The sequence below is a fragment of the Glycine soja genome, chromosome 19, assembly GCF_004193775.1.
Source record: "Glycine soja cultivar W05 chromosome 19, ASM419377v2, whole genome shotgun sequence".
NCBI classification, from domain to species: Eukaryota; Viridiplantae; Streptophyta; class Magnoliopsida; order Fabales; family Fabaceae; genus Glycine; species Glycine soja.
The window spans coordinates 48,381,991-48,402,958 of record NC_041020.1 but is presented as its reverse complement, the minus strand read 5'-3'; the positions used below and the strand labels follow the sequence as shown (position 1 = coordinate 48,402,958).

General features: G+C 35.1%; 2 protein-coding genes across 2 annotated transcripts; both read left to right on the top strand.

Moving 5' to 3' along the window:
• The first annotated feature begins 738 nt into the window (after positions 1-738).
• LOC114400153 (acyl-CoA-binding domain-containing protein 4-like) lies at positions 739-11,228 on the top strand. Its single transcript, XM_028362463.1, has 18 exons — positions 739-1,070; positions 1,387-1,457; positions 1,705-1,768; positions 1,862-1,933; positions 2,915-3,115; positions 3,255-3,332; positions 3,537-3,632; positions 3,728-3,794; positions 4,768-4,829; positions 5,086-5,225; positions 5,576-5,702; positions 5,776-5,890; positions 6,532-6,620; positions 6,767-6,850; positions 6,943-7,083; positions 7,962-8,102; positions 10,358-10,417; positions 10,778-11,228. The coding sequence occupies exons 1-18, from the start codon at positions 921-923 to the stop codon at positions 10,967-10,969; spliced, it is 1,950 nt and encodes a 649-aa protein (XP_028218264.1). The 5' UTR covers positions 739-920; the 3' UTR covers positions 10,970-11,228.
• Positions 11,229-12,446: 1,218 nt separating this feature from the next.
• Positions 12,447-17,260, top strand: LOC114399339. The gene is made up of 2 exons (XM_028361522.1): positions 12,447-13,690; positions 14,774-17,260. The coding sequence occupies exons 1-2, from the start codon at positions 12,811-12,813 to the stop codon at positions 17,119-17,121; spliced, it is 3,228 nt and encodes a 1,075-aa protein (XP_028217323.1). The 5' UTR covers positions 12,447-12,810; the 3' UTR covers positions 17,122-17,260.
• Positions 17,261-20,968: the final 3,708 nt, after the last annotated feature.

Here is a 20,968-nt window from a genome sequence, read left to right as displayed (position 1 = left end):
CAGAATCAATCCTTTCCATTGCGTCGTCGTCATAACATCCTCCATCTTCAGAATTGGGATTCAAAATTATGGTTTTATAATTCTAGATTGAGTAATTTGAAATACATTTTATGAAACCATAATTTTGTAATCCCGAATCCAAAAAACTAACCTTCGTAATTCCGGATGACATAATCATGGCTCATAACTTTTTGTAGATTTAAAACTAACCTTAATCATACAATTAATTTCTTAATTATAATTAAAAACTCAATTTGATCGATGTAAAAATGAAAATACATCCTTACTAAAATTTGATAATTTTACATCGAATCTGAATACAACAGATATAAACTCAATCCCTAAAAACGAGAATTATGACTCTTATTTTTCATCCTCGGTGAAAACCCAAAGCTAGGACAAAAGATGACAAATCTGTGGTTTAATTATCTTTTTTGAAGGCAATCTGAAGCTTAATTGTGAATATTGATTATTGCATTTACTTTAATATCTAAAACTATTAAATGAATGTGTTTTTAATTCTTAACATTATTAAACACAGTTACTTTATTTTTTAAAAGGTTTAAATAAATTTTTCGTAATTTTAGGAGGAGAATAAAAAACATACTAAAATATTAACTTAACAAAAAATATATTTTAGTATTTTTAAAATTGAAACTATTACTATTTAATAATTTTAATATACCTGATCGACCGACACGAACTAAATTTTATGGTTCTATCTAACACATTTTTCTTTGGCTTTAAAAAAAACCCCCGGAAATAAGAGCATATGGCTATATGGTAAACTAGCAGAATCAGAGTGGATCTGAGCAGAAAGAAAAAACTTGATATATAAGACACCAGCAGCTTCCTATGGAGTATTGAATCTCAATGTAATTGTCTTCAATCAAGTGGTGGATCTGAATCAGCAGAGGCAGATGGCGAGAGCAAGTTCTGGTCTGCAATACCCAGAGCGGTTCTACGCTGCGGCGTCTTATGTGGGGTTTGATGGATCCTCTCCAACCAAATCCCTCACCTCCAAATTCCCCCAGTCCACCGCTCTTCTTCTCTACAGCTTGTACCAACAGGTTCCCTTGCTTTCTGCCTCCTCGTGCTAGATCTGCTTTTTGTTCCTTTCATTCAAATGGAAATTGTTCTTGCTGATTGATTCAAGTTACTTATGAGTAATGTCAGATGTTAGATGATCCCTTGTTGTTGCTATTTGCCTAGCATTGAAGCATTTGCTGTTGATCTATGTGTGTATTTTATAACTCGATGGAATTATGTAGTTGGATAAGGCTTGGTACTTGTTAAGTTGTTGTTGTTGCCGCTGGGCTTTCCGCTGGACAAACCTATGTTTGGATGAAATGCGTATGATCAGTATTGGAAAAATTGCTATTTCAGGCTAGTGTAGGACCTTGTAACATCACAGAACCCAGTACATGGAAAATTGTGGAGCATGGCAAATGGGCCAGGTTTGTTTGCTTAAAACACACTTGCTGTTTTTAACTTTTTGTATGCTGTTATTATAAAATATACGTATGCATTTTGTGTACCATTAAGGTTTTACCATGCTTGACCTTGCGTGCAGATGTTTTGTTATTAATACTGCACTGTCTTTTATCAATGTTATTTTTTATAATAGTACTTGTAATATGCACTATTTCACTCCTACTCTCATTTTGTTGAGAATATTATTGAAACTAGTAATTGTTGATGCAGTTGGAACCAGCTTGGAAACATGTCCTCAACTGAAGCCATGCGTCTTTTTGTAAAAATATTGGAGGTCATGCAAATAATTTTTATATAATCACTCTTCGTCGGTGTAACAAAGAATATTAGCTGATTTTTTTTTTTTTAAATTTCTTTTGTTGTGTAGGAAGAAGATCCTGGTTGGTATTCAAGATTATCTAACTCTGTTGTAGAACCTGTCATAGACGTGCAAATGAATGTGAGTGTTATTAAGGCTATAAGCTATATATAATACTGACTTCTGTTCTTGCTATGGTGTTTTTCTCAAATGGTATTAATAAGTTTTGTCTCTACTAGTACTTATGCTGTTGGCTTGCAGTGACCTTTAATTGTTGTATGCTTTATATTCCATGTATTATATTCAAATTAATTTTATAGTGTAAGCACTGAGTGATCAGAACATGGTCTGTATTTGTTGTCAAATAATTTTAAAAAAAATCTGTTCTTTGGCAAATAAAATTTGGAATATTTTATAATTGCAACATTGTGTTCTTACTACCTTTGACCCTGGTAGAATCCAAAATAACAGAGACAATAAAAATAGAAATAATGAGAGATTTTGTTGCTGATAAGGAAAATAAAAGAAGAACAATCTTAGCTGAGACGTTCCAAAGAGCCCGGCTCTTTACAGAGGAGAAGTCTCTCTACAGTGGCTCCAGTCCGAAAGCCAAAACCCTCTCACTATAACAGTATAACTAACTCATACCCCTCACACACCATGGACCCCACACACATTACCAACTCCGCACTCCAAAATCTTCTCCTGCCATCTTATCATTCTTCTTGCTCAACATGTAAAAGTGTAGGACTCATTGCATTGCTTTGGGCTTCCTGCTATAAACTTTCCATATTTTAGGTCCATTAGACAATTGGTCAATGGGGCTAGTATTCAGGTCCCTAACACACCCAATATGTGTGCACACAGTTCTTATACAACTCACTTAATTCAATGATTTTATTGCAACTCATACGGGATTCCATGATTTGGCATTTAGTATTTGATCGTTAGGTTTAGAATTTAGATTAATGTAAGAGGCATGTCAACTTGAAGTTGTTCCTACTGAATTGAAATGAGAACATCTTCCTCTATATTCTTGTCCACTTTTGTTGCCACTGTCAAACTTGTAATTTTTTTTTTCCTTTTTTCCTGCTTTCCAATTCCATCTTGCTGGTTTGACAGCATAATTCCAAAGTTGAGCCAGTAATTGAGAATGGAAACTCTTATCCAGAGACAAAGACTATTTCTATTTCCACTCAAAATGGAAGTGAAGTTGGAACACAGGATAAAGATACTGTTGTGGAAGGCTTTGGTTCAGTTGAAGTATATGATCAATGGATTGCACCTCCAGTATCTGGAGGAAGTCCAAAAGCCCGATATGAGGTATTGGCTCTTGTGAAATATAAAAATTATAAAATTCCATTCTTCACTAGTTTTATATTTTATGCTTTATGAGTTTTTTTTCTCTCTCTAAACTCTAATAGTTTTTCCCTTCCTAAGTTTAGTTTGTTTAAATGTTCAGCATGGAGCTGCAGTCGTGCAAGATAAACTGTACATATATGGTGGAAATTACAATGGTCGATACCTTAATGATCTTCATGTAAGCATATGTTCAATATATCCATTCCATGAAGCTATACATTTTGGCTATGTTACAATTTATCTTGAGAGTTGATTGAAACCGCCAATTTTGGCTGAGTAGCTATATATCTTGTGTTTTTATAGATCAGTTTTTTGTTATCTTCCTCTCAGGTTGACTAAGTTATGTGTTGTTTCTTTTTGAACAAAATGGAAACAAATACAGGTTTTGGATTTGAGAAGTTGGACTTGGTCAAAGATTGAAGCTAAGACTGGAGTTGAGTCCCCAACAACTTCAATCCCTTGTGCTGGCCATTCATTGGTTCGTATTGAACATAAAACTCTGCATAATCTACTGCTGTGTTCAATCTGCTTGTAGTTGGCTGCTACTAATTCTGGAATTTTTTTCCACTACAGATTCCATGGGGAAATAAACTTTTGTCAATTGCAGGGCATACAAAAGATCCTTCTGAAAGTATCCAAGGTATAATAATAATGTCATTATGTGTTTTCTTGAATTTGGACTGGGTGACTGGGTCTAACTCAAACCCTCAAAGCTAGCTCATAAGGTGAGGATTGTCCAAGTCTTTATAAGCTGTACTTTGGCCATATCTATATTTGATATAGGATCTCAACAAGTTACTCCCTCTGGTCCTTATTATAAGGTCCAAATTAAAAGTGTAGTTTGGTCTTTTTTATAAGGTCTAATCTACAATTTCCCATGCATTAATTATTTTTTCACAAAAATGCCCTTCGTTAACATCAGTTCTAGAATGACATGATAGTAGATAAACATAACCCATTAATGTTTGTTTTGTTTACAATAGTTTTGGGAAAAAAAATACTAATTTAAGACAAATTTAATGCTCTCAACTAAATTAACCAAATTCCTTAATCTGTGTGAATTAGTTAATTGGACCTTATAATAAGGACTGGAGGGAGCATCCGTCTTTTAGGGCCTGGCATCATATCTGTGCATAAATACATGAGGAGATTGGATGCATGCAGTTTCATTTAGATTTTTTTTGGGATAGATCAAGAAGTTTCATTTATTCAAAATTTGGTGGGAGTGATAGGCATAATTAAGATAATCTTACTCAAATTGTGTTCTCTATTCATTTCAGTAAACTAAAAAGCATGATACTGTCACTTCATTCACTTTAAAGGAAAAACCTATCAAAATTAATGGTGGTGATAACTTTTTTGTGCATATTTAAGTTAAACATTTAGGCTTAATGTTTTGCTTAGTAATTATCATTTTTTGGGCCTTAAAAATATTTCTTTAGTTGAACATAATAGCTTCTAACATTTTACCCAGTTCATTGATTGGATCTATGTCCAATAATTATGCCCTCCCCCTCCCTGCCCCTTTCGTGACTCCTGTCCTACTCCTGTTTGTTGTATTTTCTATTGTGATTGAAACTGACTATCTGTATTACTAATAAATATTATGACAGTGAAAGTGTTTGATCTTCAAATGGCTACATGGTCAACTCCAAAGATTTTTGGGAAAGCTCCGGTATGTATCTGTTGTTATTTCAATAACCCCAAAATCTCTTAGAAATTTTATAATATTACATTAGGGTTATGTGACATGTCACATGCATTTTTTTAATAAGAGATGCATAGGTTTTATGGTTTTTAAACACGCAACAGTAGTTCCCCCTCTCTTTTTCTTTCTTTCTTTCTTTCTTTATTCTGTTCTTTTTTTACTTCTCCAAATAAAAATGCATTTAAGGTCTGTTAAGTTCCCTTCAATCATGTATACTTTCTAGGTATCACGTGGAGGCCAATCAGTGAACCTTGTTGGGAAAACCTTAGTAATTTTTGGTGGGCAAGATGCAAAAAGGACTCTCTTGAATGATCTTCATATTCTTGACTTGGAAACCATGACATGGGACGAAATTGATGCTGTGTAAGTAGTTTTATGGAACAATGCTTTGATTCCTTTCTATCCCCCTGGTATCTTATTTTACCTTTTCTATGGGGAGGAGTATGTGAGTTGTACTCACATAAGGAGGTTATATGGTTGGGGGAATGTCAACAGTTTTATGTTGTAAAAAAGAGAAAATTTGTCATAATAACTTTGTTCTCTGGTCATCTTTGTTTATGCCATGACCTGGTTATGATTCATTATAAATTATATTACTCATTCTCATCAGCAGTGAATATGTGTGGTTTTCCTTTCCCCATGCCAATCTAAAGAGAAAAACAAAATGAAAAGAGAACACCTAGGTTTGGTGCTAACTAAGTCTTAACTTGCAGTGGGGTGCCGCCTTCTCCAAGGTCTGATCATACTGCTGCTGTACATGTGGAGCGATACTTACTTATCTTTGGTGGGGGTTCGCATGCAACATGCTACAATGATTTACATGTTCTTGATTTGCAAACTGTAAGGTTATTTTTTCTGTTAGGTGGTTGACTGGAAAATCATCTCCATCTAATCCTTTGCATGAACTCTACAGATGGAATGGTCTCGCCCCATGCAGCTAGGTGAAATACCAACACCACGTGCTGGACATGCTGGTGTGACAGTAGGGGAGAACTGGTTCATTGTTGGTGGTGGTGACAATAAGAGTGGTATGCCTTTTTGCCACTTAAAGTCATACTTTCTACATTGAGGAATGATATTTCACTGTAAAAAATATTGCTTGATATATTGAACAAATATTATTTGAACTTTGTGAGCATACAAGTGTATGGTGTGGGTCAAACTAAACTAACTCAAGCAAACAATTACTCTACGAGATCATTTGCTTACAGCTCCATTCCACCAATTCTTTGGTTTCCCTCTGGTTTTGGATATTTCCTGCATAGATGGACATTAGTTGACATTTTTTTCACTCCTCGATCCTTATAACATATTTTGAAGATAGGGTAATAGATAAATTTATGGCACTGAAAGGACAGTAAAGGGTGTAAAAGCTTTGATAATCATGCATTGGTGCAATGACACAAGTGCATATTTATGTGAAATTTTTATGCATACTGCTTCGTTGTGAAAGAAAGTTATATAGGAACCATTGCCATTTTATTGGGATCACTGTGAAGATTAATAACTTCTGGGGTGGTTATTATATATCTATATGACTTGGTTGGTTTCCTAGGTTGTAAATTTACTGATTATTTTGGATTTCAATTTCATGACATTTCTGGTGCTGTCTTTTTTTTTTTTTAAACTTATCTCTTTTACTATTTATATATTCCATGTTATTCTGCAGGGGTCTCTGAGACGATTGTACTGAATATGTCTACACTGGCTTGGTCAGTGGTAACTTCTGTTCAAGGACGAGTTCCTGTTGCCAGTGAGGTACTTTATCTTTGTATTTTAACAAGGTTGCATGCGATAAGAAATCTAACTAGATTACTGATTCTTGTTTACTGCGTGCTATGTTGTAATAAGGTTATGTTTCTAGTGCCATCTGATTAAGATAATTAAAATGTTTCCCTTTGCAGGGATTGAGTTTGGTTGTAAGCTCCTATGATGGTGAAGATGTACTTGTATCTTTTGGAGGGTACAATGGACGTTACAACAATGAGGTAAATATTATTTCGTAATTTTGCCTCGTTTCTGCTCTCTTTTGCCTTTGTTTTATCTTTCTCCCTCGTCTGATTTGGTTTGCTGCATTTAGGTCTATGTTCTTAAACCAAGCCACAAATCAACCTTGCAATCCAAAATAATTGAAAATTCCATACCAGACAGTGTTTCAGCTATCCCAAATGTCACAAATGTGGAGTCTGAATTTGAAGCAGGCCATGATTCTAATCCACCAGTATGTATTATTGCAAAGGATTTACGTTATTTCTTTCTGGTTTTAAGAAGCCTCTTGTTTCTGCATTTAATTTTGTTAATTTTTTTTTACTGTGGTGCTTTATTTTATAAAAATTATTCATAAATCTGATTTAACAAGATATCTATCTTCATGGTTCCATGTCTTTGGCTCACAGTCCAAGATCTAAAAACTTAGCAAATTCTTCTGTTTCAGTTTTTGTTCTCTTCTATTTATAACCTTGCACAGAATCTATACTATATTAAAGATTTTTATTATCATCCTAGAGCTTGCAATGAATCACTTTCCTTACATACCCACAAATAAACCTTCAACCAAACTCAACTCATGTAGTTTCTTAGCCTTGAATTTTGTCATAAAACCCTGACCCTGGGCTGCTAAATTATTAATCTATTAGTTTCTGTCACTTTAACTATCATAGAGTAACAACACATTATGCCCACCCATGTCATTGTGTCAGTGAGTGATTTTTCTCTTATTGCCAACATAATGAATAAGGAAAAATAATAATGAAAAATCAGTTGGGAGTTCATAAAAAACTTCGAAGTTCAAACCACACAAATACATTAATACATGCAATTATAAATATTTTATTTCCCTCCTCAAGTAGCTGATTGGCTCGAAAATTATGCTCATCTCAGATTATAAGTCAACATTTTTTAGACTGTTCTCCAATCTGTGGTTGTGGTACCCTTTTATCTCATGATTAAACACTGTTAGCCTCCAGCACGTTATTCCTGTGTAGTTCATGCCTATGGCCTTCAATTTGTAACCCCAAAAGAACTGATCGTATTCTACACTTGTGCAATTTTGCTTTCTTTTCCCTGCCAGTCATTGCTTTCATATTTTGGCTGTTACAGAAATCCAAAGGTGATATTGTATCAGTCTTGAAGGCTGAGAAAGAAGAGTTGGAATCATCACTGGTCAAGGAGAAGCATCATGCTCTTCAACTAAAGCAAGATCTGGCAGAAGCTGAGTCTTGTAACTCTGACCTTTACAAGGTAACTACTTTTAATAGTTGAAGTTTCTTTTCTATTTTGGAAATTGGAATTAGTCAGGAATGGATTGAGTTCTGGAATCAAGCAGTAAAATGGGAAAAGATTAGAACTTTTAATGATTAATAACAATTAAAAATTAGAACTCTAGAGAGAAACTATTCTATTATTTTTTTTGAGTTTGAGTGACAGGGCAACACTCCCTCTGTTATCTGTTAAGTATACGTCCAAGGTCATACACGTAAGAATCCCCAAAAAATGGGATTTTTCTAATCCATGATCTGCTCCATGTTTTGGCCACCAAATTTTTTTTCCACCCTCCAGCAGTCTTGGTTGGCCTCCTCTGTGGCTGCTGGTGGGGTTTATTTGCGGCTGCAGAAGAAGACTGCTGACGGTGGTGCTAAACCCTACCTGGCTCTCATACCAAGTAAAGAGAGATAAATAGAGAACGGCATATGAGTAAACTGTAATTGGGTGCTCTACAGTGTGTAGCTCACCTCATTTATATTACTAGGTTTTAAGTGTATACAAGCACTTGGGCCACGCCCATATAGATACTCAAACCCTTTTATTCTAAGCAACTCTAACAGAATCTAACACCATTATTTATGACAGAATATTATGTTGTTGTTTGATCAAGGTTTTTGAACCACACTCAATGGGGAAATGCTTGGTTGTAATATTTAACTATTTATTGATGAGGTGTAAACTATATCATTGTTCTTAAAAGGTCCTTGTTAGATATCTTTATGGTAATTAGACAATTGTGAATATTGTTAGCTTATCCAAACAAATTATGGTAATTACACAATTCTAGAATTTATGTAATTATGGTGATTAGGAAATCATTTTCTCTCTAATTATTATCCACTCTATATAATAATACGCTCTGCTGTGTACATTAACACATGGATTCAGTCATCTCTTGTCTTTTCATCTTCTCAATGTGTTATTAGAGCTTCACCTGCAGTTTTGGGACTAGACACAAAAGACAGTGGAAAGACAAATATAGTAGGGTGGATACAGACAATGATAGCTTAATGTGACATAATGGGATTACAAGTAGAAAAAATATTTTTCCAAAGAGCAATGGGAAGATTAGTGTCTGATGAGAAGAATGAGTTGGGGCCAGTAGTGAGTCAGAAGTAATCCCGACATCAAGTGGTGGTGCCAAAGGAGGTGGATAGAGCCAATGGTGATACACTTGAAATGTATAGGTGGAGGAGTTGGATCCTCCCATGGGTTAGGTGGACCTGTAGATATATCTGGTGGGGTTAAGATGATTGAAACCGGAAAAGGAGGTATAGGAAGTATGGCTGAAACAAACTTAGACTCAAACGTGTAATAAGCTAAAAAAAGGTAACATCTGTTGAGACTATGTAACAACTACTTAGTTGTTTATGTTGACGACATTGTTATTACAGGTAGTGATCACCATGGCATCTCCCAGTTAAAGCAGCACCTATGTCACCATTTTTCAAACCAAAGATCTGTTACTTCTTAGGGATAGAGGTGAAGACATAGGTAAGAAGACAAAGGTCATACTTGAGTTGTGAGATATTTGGATGCAAATTGGGCAGGTTCTCCCACTGATAGGAGATCCACCTTTGGGTATTGCATTCTTATTTGTGGTAAGATTTCCTGGAGAATTAAGAAACATAACGTTGCACAATAAAGTGCAGAAGCAGAGTATTGAGCCACAGCTTCAGTCACTTGTGAACTTTTTGGCTCAAACAATTGCTCAAAGAACTGAAGCTTGGAGATGTTACACAAATGATGCCCATTTGTGATAATCAGTCTGCCTTGCACAATTTTTCAAATCCTGTATTCCATGGAGAACTAAGCACATTGAGATAGACTGCCTCTTCAAGGAGAAGATCTTATCAGGTGACATCACCACTAATTTTGTTAACAACAATTGGCAATTTGGCATGTCTTCACGAAATCTGGAGAGTTCTCAAATTGATTCTATTTGTAACAAGCTCAGTACATATTATTTATATGCTCCAACTTCAAGGGAAGTGTTAGATTTTGTTACATATCTTTAATGATGGTAATTAGGCAATTATTGGATATTGTTAGATATCTTAATTTTGGTAATTAGACAATTTAGGATTACAGAATTATGTATTTTCTCTGTAATTATAACCCACGCTATATAATAATACTGTCTGCTGTATATATCACAAATTCGTAATATCTCTTGTTTTGTGACTTGTCTTCTTTCAACTGTCCTTACATTTGTTGTGCTGATAATGTAGGAGCTCCAATCAGTTCGGGGTCAGCTTGCATCTGAGCAATCGAGGTGTTTCAAACTCGAGGTATCCATTAATGCTTGAGTGTTTTTGAATTGGATTTGGTGTTTAGGCAAATGATTGAATAAAAGTTATTGGACAAACATGGTGCACCATTCATCTAATCAATAACCTATTTATAAAGTAACTATTCATGTGGCGATAATGTAATTTTCAAAAAATTTCATTATTTACAAAACTGGGTGTCAATTTCAAGTTTTCAATAACTTATGACGAAACTGCTTATGGGAAAATTCCTCTTTATAGTGATCTAATTTGCCAGTTTAGTCTGCTTTAAAATTTTGGTATTTGTCTCCTTTTATGGATGAACGAAGTTGGATTTATTATTTTTTTTTTGGAACTGAATAATAGTATTTGAGAACGCAGGTGGAGGTTGCTGAATTAGGTCAGAAGCTCCAAACGATTGGGACATTACAGAAGGAGCTAGAGCTTCTTCAGCGGCAGAAGGCTGCATCAGAGCAAGCTGCCTTAAATGCAAAACAGAGGCAGAGTTCAGGTGGCGTGTGGGGTTGGCTTGCTGGTACACCTCCCCCTATCCAGAATGCAGATGATGCATGAACCTCTTTACTGAATACCAGCGCTGCATTACTTTTGGTTTCATTCAACCAATTTTATTTCCAATACGTACTGTGTATTAATTCAGTTCTTTTTTATTGATGTAAATAAGATTTAGCTTCTATTTGGCCAAAGGATTTTCCACACCTGAGAATGAGGATCATGGTATGGTATAGTTCGTGTTACTGTTCCCACCATTTTTGCCGATGATTGTATTCAAAGTGAGATACATTATTGAATAAATTATTGTTTTTTTTTTTAACTCGTGTATAAGCAAAAAAGTGATCTTATATGTTACACTTACATATAAGCAGATCTAACTAATTTTGTCTTATTTAATATTATTATTCTTAAAATATTCTTTATTTAATTCTAATTCTATTTTCAATGATAGTAAGTTCATATGAAGAATATTTTGGAAATAATTTTACCTTTTACTTAAAATTAGAAAAATTAAATGATGTCAATTAACTTTTTTAATTAGTGTAAAATTGGTTATCTTTGCTTATATATAAATTTAGGAGAATACTACTTATTTGTCCAATAATACTTAATTGCATGACATGATTTTTTAATTATGTATTGCTAATTTGATTGACGGTCATATTGAAGTATTTTCTTGATACTATTTAATATTTGTGTATTACTATTAGTATGTATTTAGTTTTTTTGGTTTAAAGTTTAAACCATATTTTTTTACTGAAATATAAGTAAAAAAATTCATGTTCATTAAAAAAATAATTAACATCATTTATCATAGTTTTAATAAAAAAATTATTTCCTAAAATATCTTTTACATTTAATTGTATATGAAAAAAAAGGTTGTTAAAAATAAAATTCTAATTAAATAAAAAATATTTTGGAAATGGAAGAACTACTTAAAGTTTATTTATATTTTAGCTCATTACACATGATTTTATATGTATATATATATATTTGAGCTTAGAAGTAGATAGACAAAAATTAAAATAATTTTATGATAATTGATTCACCTATTTGATGAGTATTATCACTATTATCTACTATCTTTTTAAATTATTAATAATATCTTTTTTATTATGTTATAGGTGTAGAATATCGATAAAATTGATGATTAGTTTCTATTAAATAAGTTAGCTGATTATCTTTATTTATGAAAGGTTTTAATATAAGTTAGATGAAAATTTGTATTTTCTTATAATTTTTCTTTTCTAAATTATGATTTCAAAGTTTCCAAAAAGAATTTAAACCCCCTAAATACTTCAGTTTGCTATCAAAGAGAAACAGTTGTGGATGACAGACGACGATGCGAGGTTTGAGAAGTAGAAATATCTCTATACTTAAGCAAAAAAAGAAGAAGAAGAGGAAGAAATTAATATTAAGAAAGAGAAAATAGTACTAATAAAATCTCCTTTTTCCTCTTTTCAGTTTTCACTAAGGTTGCTTTAATTACAGTTGTAGAAATTACAATTTTTCAAAGCAGTTCAGAGAAAATTTTTCCTTACTTGAACTTGGACACTTCATAAATCTTTAACACGTACTATGTTCTAATAAATTCTTTTAAATTAATGCCAAAAAAAAAATTGGAAAAGAAATCTAAGACGAAAAAAATAGACACAAATCAAATGTAATCAGATGAGATCACGATCCCGGCGTTTGTTGCAGTCCAAACGCATCTGTCGTGTCTGGCGCGCACTCTCTGTTTATTATTAGGGTTTTGTTTTAAATCTCTTTTTTATTTTACCACCCAAAATTCCCATCTCTCTCACCAGTCCAGGCTTAGAAATGGCACGCTCTCTCTGTTCTGCAAGTGGAATCTCTAATTTTTAGGGTTTCGTTTCGGGAATTTCTCATTTCCTTCAATAATGACCGAATTGCACTCTCATGACAATGCCGCGGTTGCTACTGATTCCAAGCCGGAGGTTTCTTCGACGGAAGAATTTAGGGTTAGTGTTTGCTCCGACGCTAACACATCATCATCCACCGTCGATACCGATAAGTTTCACGGTTTCGATAGCAAATCGCTGTTACCGGAATTTGACGAGTACGTGGCTGCTGAGAGACACGTGTCGCAGGATCTAGGGTTTGAGTTCGAGGTCGGTGACATGGTGTGGGGGAAGGTGAAGTCTCACCCGTGGTGGCCCGGGCACCTATACAACGAAGCGTTCGCGTCCCCTTCGGTGCGTCGCTCGAAGCATGAGGGCCACGTGTTGGTGGCATTCTTCGGCGATAGCAGCTACGGCTGGTTCGAACCGGAGGAGCTTATTCCGTTCGACGCGAATTTCGCGGAGAAATCGCAGCAGACGAATTCTAGGACGTTTCTTAGGGCAGTGGAGGAGGCGGTTGATGAGGCCTGCAGGAGGCGTTGGCTTGGATTGGCTTGTAGGTGTAGAAACCCTGAAAATTTTAGTGCCACCGATGTTGAAGGGTATTTTTGTGTTGATGTGGAGGATTATGAGCCAGGAGGGTTGTATTCTGATGGCCAGATTCGAAAGGCGAGGGATAGTTTCAAACCGAGTGAGACTCTTGCTTTCGTGAAGCAATTGGCGATTGCTCCGCATGATGATGACCAAGGAAGCATTGGATTCAGTAACAATAAGGCTACCCTTTCCGCTTATCGGAAGGCCGTGTTTGAGCAGTTTGATGAGACTTATGCCCAGGCTTTTGGGGTCCAGCCGATGCACGCTACTCGTCCTCAGAGTAATCCACTCGATCAGCCTGGGATTGTGAGGCACCCTCCTAGAGGTATATATAGTGTTTTCTTTCATGTTCCATGTGAGAACTAGTGGCATGTTGTATTTTGGTATCTTCATCTATGCATTGTTTTTGCCACTGTTGACAGTGAAATTTATGGCTAGATCTTTCTAGATTTCTGTGGTTAGGGAATAAAGCTGTCGAGTGGTAAATAATATCTCAGGGTTAATACAGGCTCTTAGATGTTTTAGCCCTAGACTCTGAAGTGAAGATATGAGTGTTCTGATCTTCTTTTTTGTTTGTGATCACAAGTTCAATAAGAATATATTTGGGAGAAAGGTAGAGTAGCTCCTACTGACAAGATGATGACAGGAACTTGCCTAAGGATAAGGTGGATATGGTGACTGAGTAGACTACTAGAGGCTCTAATAAGATGGGAGAAAAGGATTAAATGGAAGATAATCAGATTAAAAGTGATAGGAAGACCATAGAAAATTTGTTGAGAAACCTAGACCTTACTCTAATGAAGCGTTTGGTATGGAAAAATGGTAAAATCTTTTTTTCTTTCCTGAGAATTATGTTTCCTAGGAATCATGAATTTTGGAAATGTTGTAATTTGTAAATGCAATTTGGTGTGCTTAAAAGATTCCTAGAATTTAGACAATGTTTCATGAACTCTTGAACATGCCTAAAGATGAATTCCCACCCCCTCCCATTTGAATGTTTTGTTGGGAACATAACATAGTTAAAGAATTCTTGACTCACTTAGTGGGACTAGCCATGGTTGTTATTATCTTAATTAATAGAAATGTTTTGAGTTCACATAGCCTTGTTAATATGACTAAGTTTTCTGTGTATCTTTGCAAAAAGTTTCATGAAAAGTGAAGCTTCCTCTAGTATAACATATTAAATATATTATGGTAACTGAGTTGTTTGCATTTTATTAGCCTTCTATTTTTCCCTCTAATTTAGGTTTACATTTTGTGAGCTCTTGTAATTTATGCCCTCACTTATATAAGGTTAGTTTATGTGGAATGGAGATCAAGTTTATTGCTATTTCTTAAGATATTCAAAGCCACTTCAAATGTTAATGCTACTTTTTTTCCCTCTGTTTTTGACAATTTTTTTTTCCAGCTCCTTTGAGTGGTCCACTGGTGATTGCTGAAGCTTTGGGTGGTGGGAAGAGCACTACCAAATCTGTTAAAGTTAAGGAGGCTTTGAAGAAGGATAGATACCTTCTTAAGCGGAGAGATGATCCTAATAACTCTGTCCAATTAGCATACAAGGAGGACAAATCTGATGCAGCGGACCGTTATGTATTTCAGAAGAGGGCTCCAGCTGTGCCTGTGGCACCTCATAATTTAGAAAAGCAAGCAGACACAGAATTTTTTAGTCATGACGGTGCTGCTTCAATTTCAGATGCTAAAGAAGATTTAATAGGTCAGGTTCAAGCAGATGACTGTGATCTTACATCTCATGCCATTTCCTCAGATGTGAAGCCCCATCTTGACAAGGGGAAGGAGCCTTCTGAAGAAGTGATCCATAGCTTTGAATGGGATAATGCTTCAAGTAAAAGCATTCTAAGCATAGATGATGAGATGTCTCAACCATCACATCTGGAGAATCAAGATTCTGTTGATGTTAAACATGACGGGAATGCAAAATTATCGGGACCATGTGAAGATTTTAAGCAAATAGAGCAGGGACTTCTGACTATTGCTAATGGAGTAAATGACATGCATCAAGTTAAGAGCGAAAATAATGTATATGGTTCGCCAGTTGAAGCAAAACATCACAAAATTAGTGCAGTGAAGAAGAAAAAAGGTCTTAAGAGACCCGCAGATGAGTTGAACTCTGAGACTTCTGCTGTTGGGGAGGAAAAGAAGAAAAAGAAAAAGAATTTAAATTTACAACCTACTTTAGGCTCTCAGGATAAACATTCTACCTTTGGGAAAATGATACACCTTTCTGGAAAATCAACAGAAAATGCTGTCTCAAGTGGTTTGGCTCCAAGAGAGGATTTTCCTGCAGAACAAGGGGAGGTGGATGTTAATGCCCGTAATTTGCTGCCCATGGATACCACAGGAAATGCTAATTTTGAATTGGTGCAACTTTTGGGAGATTTACAGGCCCTTGCTTTAAATCCTTTTCATGGTATTGAAAGAAAGATCCCTTCAGCTGTTCAGAAGTTCTTTCTGCGATTCAGGTCTCTTGTTTATCAAAAAAGCTTGTTTGTATCTCCACCAACTGAGAATGAAGCTCCTGATGTTCGTGTCACTAAACCTCCTTCCAGTGTCGGGATATCTGACAGTCCTGATGAGTATGTCAAAGCTTCACCGGTTGTAAAACCTTTGAAACATATTGTTTGGCCTGATGATCCTACAAAAGCTGGGCGGAAAAGGGCCCCCTCTGATAGGCAAGAGGAAATCGCTGCTAAGAGGTTGAAGAAAATCAAGGATATAAAGGCACTAGCTTCAGAAAAAGCAGTGACCAATCAGAAAACTTCTGAAGCCTGGCAGGAAGATGGAAAAGAATCCATGTCCCAGGCTCCATCCAAGTTAGTGAAACTAGAGTCGAACAAGAAAGTGGACTGTCCAGCTAAGGCAGTTGAGCCCACCATATTAATGATTAAATTTCCTCCTGAAACATCACTTCCATCTATTGCAGAGCTGAAGGCAAGGTTTGCTCGCTTTGGTCCAATGGATCAATCAGGTTTCCGTGTATTTTGGAATTCATCAACTTGCCGGGTTGTTTTCTTGCACAAGGTTGATGCACAGGCTGCCTATAAATATTCTGTAGGAAGTCAATCCTTATTTGGCAGTGTGGGTGTGAGGTTTTTTCTTCGAGAATTTGGGGATTCTGCACCTGAAGTCTCTGAAGCTGCCAAGGCTAGGGCGGATGATGGTGCCAACGAAACACCCCGGGTCAAGGATCCTGCAGGGATTCACCGCCAGACACTGGTATCATCACAGCAACCTCTTCTTCAACCGATCCAGCTCAAGTCCTGCCTGAAGAAATCTACAGGTGATGACTCGGGTCAGGTTACGGGTAATGGAAGTAGTAGTAAAGGAAACTCTCGTGTAAAATTCATGTTGGGTGGGGAAGAAAGTAGTAGGGGAGACCAATTAACGTCGGGTAGTAGAAACAACTTCAACAATGCTAGTTTTGCTGATGCTGGCGCACCTCCTGTTGCAACGGATTTTAATAGTAAGAACGTTCAGAAGGTCACTTTACAACCCCCGTTGCCGCCAATTCTTCCCCTTCCTACCCAGTTTATAAAATCCCCACAACATAATTTGCGTAATTCTGAATTGGCAATGGCACCCCGAAACAGCCCCAATTTTATTAACACCATTGCATCAGCAGCTACTGCAACCACAGTTGATATATCACAGCCAATGATAAACCTTTTGACCAGGTGCAGCGATATTGTGACTAACCTGACGGGTTTATTAGGCTATGTGCCTTACCATCCACTTTGACAAAAATAACTCGACAATACTCATCGAGTTGGATGAGAAGGCCCGGGGTCATGTTTGGGCCAAAAAATATCCCAGAGTGGGTTTATGTGACATTTTTTGGGCTCCAAAAATGAAATGCACTCATATTTTGTCAGTAGCATCTTATTAGCTGCCATTTCCTTTTCCTTTTTCCTATTTATTTATATATAATATTTTAGATCACTTTCGGAGGGAGGGGTGGGGTGGGGATACTCATTTTAATATATATATCAACGTTAAGTTAACGGCAAACGGTGTTTAGTTGTGCTTGTGTAGTCCCTGACTTTTGTGTACCTGAGGCTTTGCGTTATCATTGCCCGGATTACATTCACCTTGCAACTGCCAAGTGGAATGGTGAGGAATGAAAAGAATACTAGACTCCTTCCCCCTACGTGTGGTTTTGGTATGGGCTCCATTGCGTAAGAATTAAGAATGACAGAGTAAGTAGATTTTATTATTCCCAAGTCAACTGGCGTTCAAACCCAAATAAAATTGAATACTTTGCTTTCCTGAACTATAATTATAAACACATTTCTTTATGTCTCGTTTGCAGTGATATATAACATGTTTCTACAATTTGTATTTAGTTTTTATCAAGTAAAAAATTACTTGAAAAAGTGCATAGGGACCCGTTAAAACTCTTCACATTCATAATTCTCTCTTTTGGATCACGTTAGGGATTCTTCATTTTATAGGCCATGGCAAAGACAATTATTACTAGCCCACTGCAAAGTAGTTTTATTCATACGAGAATAAGAGGGAGAAAGACAAGCAGCGCACCAGAGGGGGAGGAAGAGCAGATCGAGATCGTGAAAGAGAGGAAGGGAGGAACTATTAGGGGAACAGCGCAATTTGTGGTGGTCGTGAAAAAGATTATCTATAAATCTCAAAAAGAGGTCAAAATTGTTCCAAGATGGTGTAAAAAATCAACTCAGACCAATTTTCGTCGAGTGTCTTTTTGTTTAGAAAATGTATTTTAAAACAAAAAATTGAAAACTGACGACCACCCAAAATGAAACCTTGATTTTTCAAAAGGAATCAAAACTGTTTCAAAATGATTTAAAAAGCCAACTCATACCAATTTTTGCAAAAAAAATGCATTTTAAATTGAAAAACTTAAAACTGATAATCACCCGAATGGGTCCTTGGTAAATCAAATTACGTGACTTTTATTTTAAAAAGTTATAATTTGTTTGAAATTCGAAAAATTGTTGTGCATGTGGGCTTCAGATACTGGACTTATTTTTATTCTTTGCGTACGTAAACAATGTAGAGATTTTTGTGCATGAAATTAAAGCAAGCCAGTGATGAAACATCTAATAATTTATAAGTCAAATCAGTCGTATGCATTAATCTTGTGACTTTTTTGTTGTTATAATTGTTTGGAAAAAGAATGCATGCACAGTAAATTTATTTGCTTTATGAATTTAATTATTATGTATTATTAGTGTAAAAAATGTATAATCATTCAATCATGTAATATTTTTAAGATAATTATTATCAAAATAAACAAAATTTATCATATAAAATAATTTGTGATTAAATAACAATATAAAATTATTTTATATTGTTATTGCATAACCTATTTTTTCATTTGATTTTTTATCTTTGATTGAATAGATGTTTTCTTATTCTTTTTAATAATATGATGTGAAATTCACTAGGGCATGCATACATAACATAGTGTCAACAATAATAGCGTTGCATGCTAATTCCATTTAAATTATAGGAGTTTTAGGCCATTGTTGACCTTCGATGTAGTCATGAACCATTGTCCATTGATTGGTGGTGCATAGAGATATGATTTATAGCAATATACACGTGTGGAAAGAAAAAGTTAATAACATTCTTCAGTATACTCTTTACAACGAAACATTAGTAGCTAAAATTCATTAAACTTACATAATCATGCAAATTTTGTTTCCTATTTAATGAGTTTCGTATTTCACAGATGTAAGTAAATTTCAATCAGATAATAGTGTTATATAATATATTTCTAGCATTCCTCTCTAAATTCTTAAATTTCCTTATCCTCCCAATCAGCTCCTGTTAAGTAAGAATAATCTCTCAAAATATAGCCAAGCCTTAGAACGTTATTTGTTTTTAAGTTAGAAAGTCAATTCTTGCACTCTTTAATAAATAAATAAAAACATATTTCAATGAAAATATGCGATTCACACTGATTTAAATATACATCTCAATCACATTCAGTGATACAAAATGAATTTCATTAAAATTAACACTACTATTTAAACTAAAAGAGGTTTGAAATCGCCCCCAGAAGTTTTTGATTTTTTTTTTTGGTGTGCGTGAATTGTGGAATCACACCAAGACAACATGCTATGTTATTTCAAATATGGGCATGGTATCACATACGTAAGAGTTGCCAACAAGACTTGGTCCATCCAAAAGACTACGATAAACAAATTATAAGATAGATCTCCATTTCAAAATCATTGTCTATATTGAAGATACTCCAAATTGAGTCAACGAGAAACTAAAGCATCACCAAATTATCCATTCAGAAAACTAGGGAACAATTGGAAAAATCACTAAAATAGAAGATAGTAAAGAATGTTTGACAATCTTTTGGCTTACACTTCATTCCCACTTCTTAACGAAACTTATAAAGCTCACAACAACAGACATGTATTGCAGAGGGATAAAAGAGATTAAGGGGATGATGAAGTTGTTAGATTATTTTCAAAAAGGCTCGTGTAAATTTATAGAATGACTTTAAATAAAGCATGCCAAATGTGATGATTGTTAGGCTTATAATGAGAATTATTTGAGTTACTTAAGTAACTCAAATAGAATACGGCACAAGGATTCCTACAAATGTCCCGTTCAACTCAAATCTAAACATTATTAAATAATACAAACATAATTTAATTATCCATTTGATTCTTATACTTGTAATAATTTTTATTTTTCAATTCCTATAGTTTAAAACATTTCATTCAGATCTTATGGTGCAATGTTTTTTACCTTTTGGTCCTCACAGTCGAAAGTGGTCTAAAACTGTTTGAAGTAAACATGGATTAAATGACTTAGTCAGTTGATATTGATGGTGTTGAAAAATACCCAAGTCTCACATCGGCTGTCTCACTCATTGAAGTGCAACTTATATATTTATTGGACAACTTCACTTAATGCTAATTGATTTTAAGATGAAATCTATCGGATGGAAATAATCAAAATGGTAAAAAAAATGACAACTATAGGAATTCAAAGGAATGTTTTAAACTATAGGAACCAGGATTATAATTAAACTTACAAACATCTACACATATATAAGGACGGACCAGATTGGTGGGAAGAATGTAAATACTGAGGAAAGAAATCGTGCAGCTGTGGCCATGCTATGCTCTGGAAATTGTAATGGTTCAGGGACTGGCAATGCTCCTAGATATGAAGGCTCGTTTAAACAAAAGAAAATCACTTAGTTAAAAAAGGAAACAAGATTTTTCGATATAGTAAAGGCAGTGTTATGAAGGATTGAAAAAGGTTAGGTTATGTTATAACTCATAAGCTCACTCACTGTAACAATTGTTGTTATTGGAACAGAGATGGAACCAAAAGTCTCCATTGCCATAGCTCCAACCACACGGCTTCTGTTAAAATGCCAAACCATTCTCTGCCACAGGTCACAGATTCCAATTTCCAAACGAGTTTTGATTTGACATTAGGATTAGAATTAGAACTAGAATACATAAAACGTTAGTGCATCATAAATCACTTTGACTCTTTCTATTCTTAACAAATATCATTCGGTGCTGAACAGCATCCAACTGCCTTCAACAATTTCAGTCTTCACCGCTTGCATATG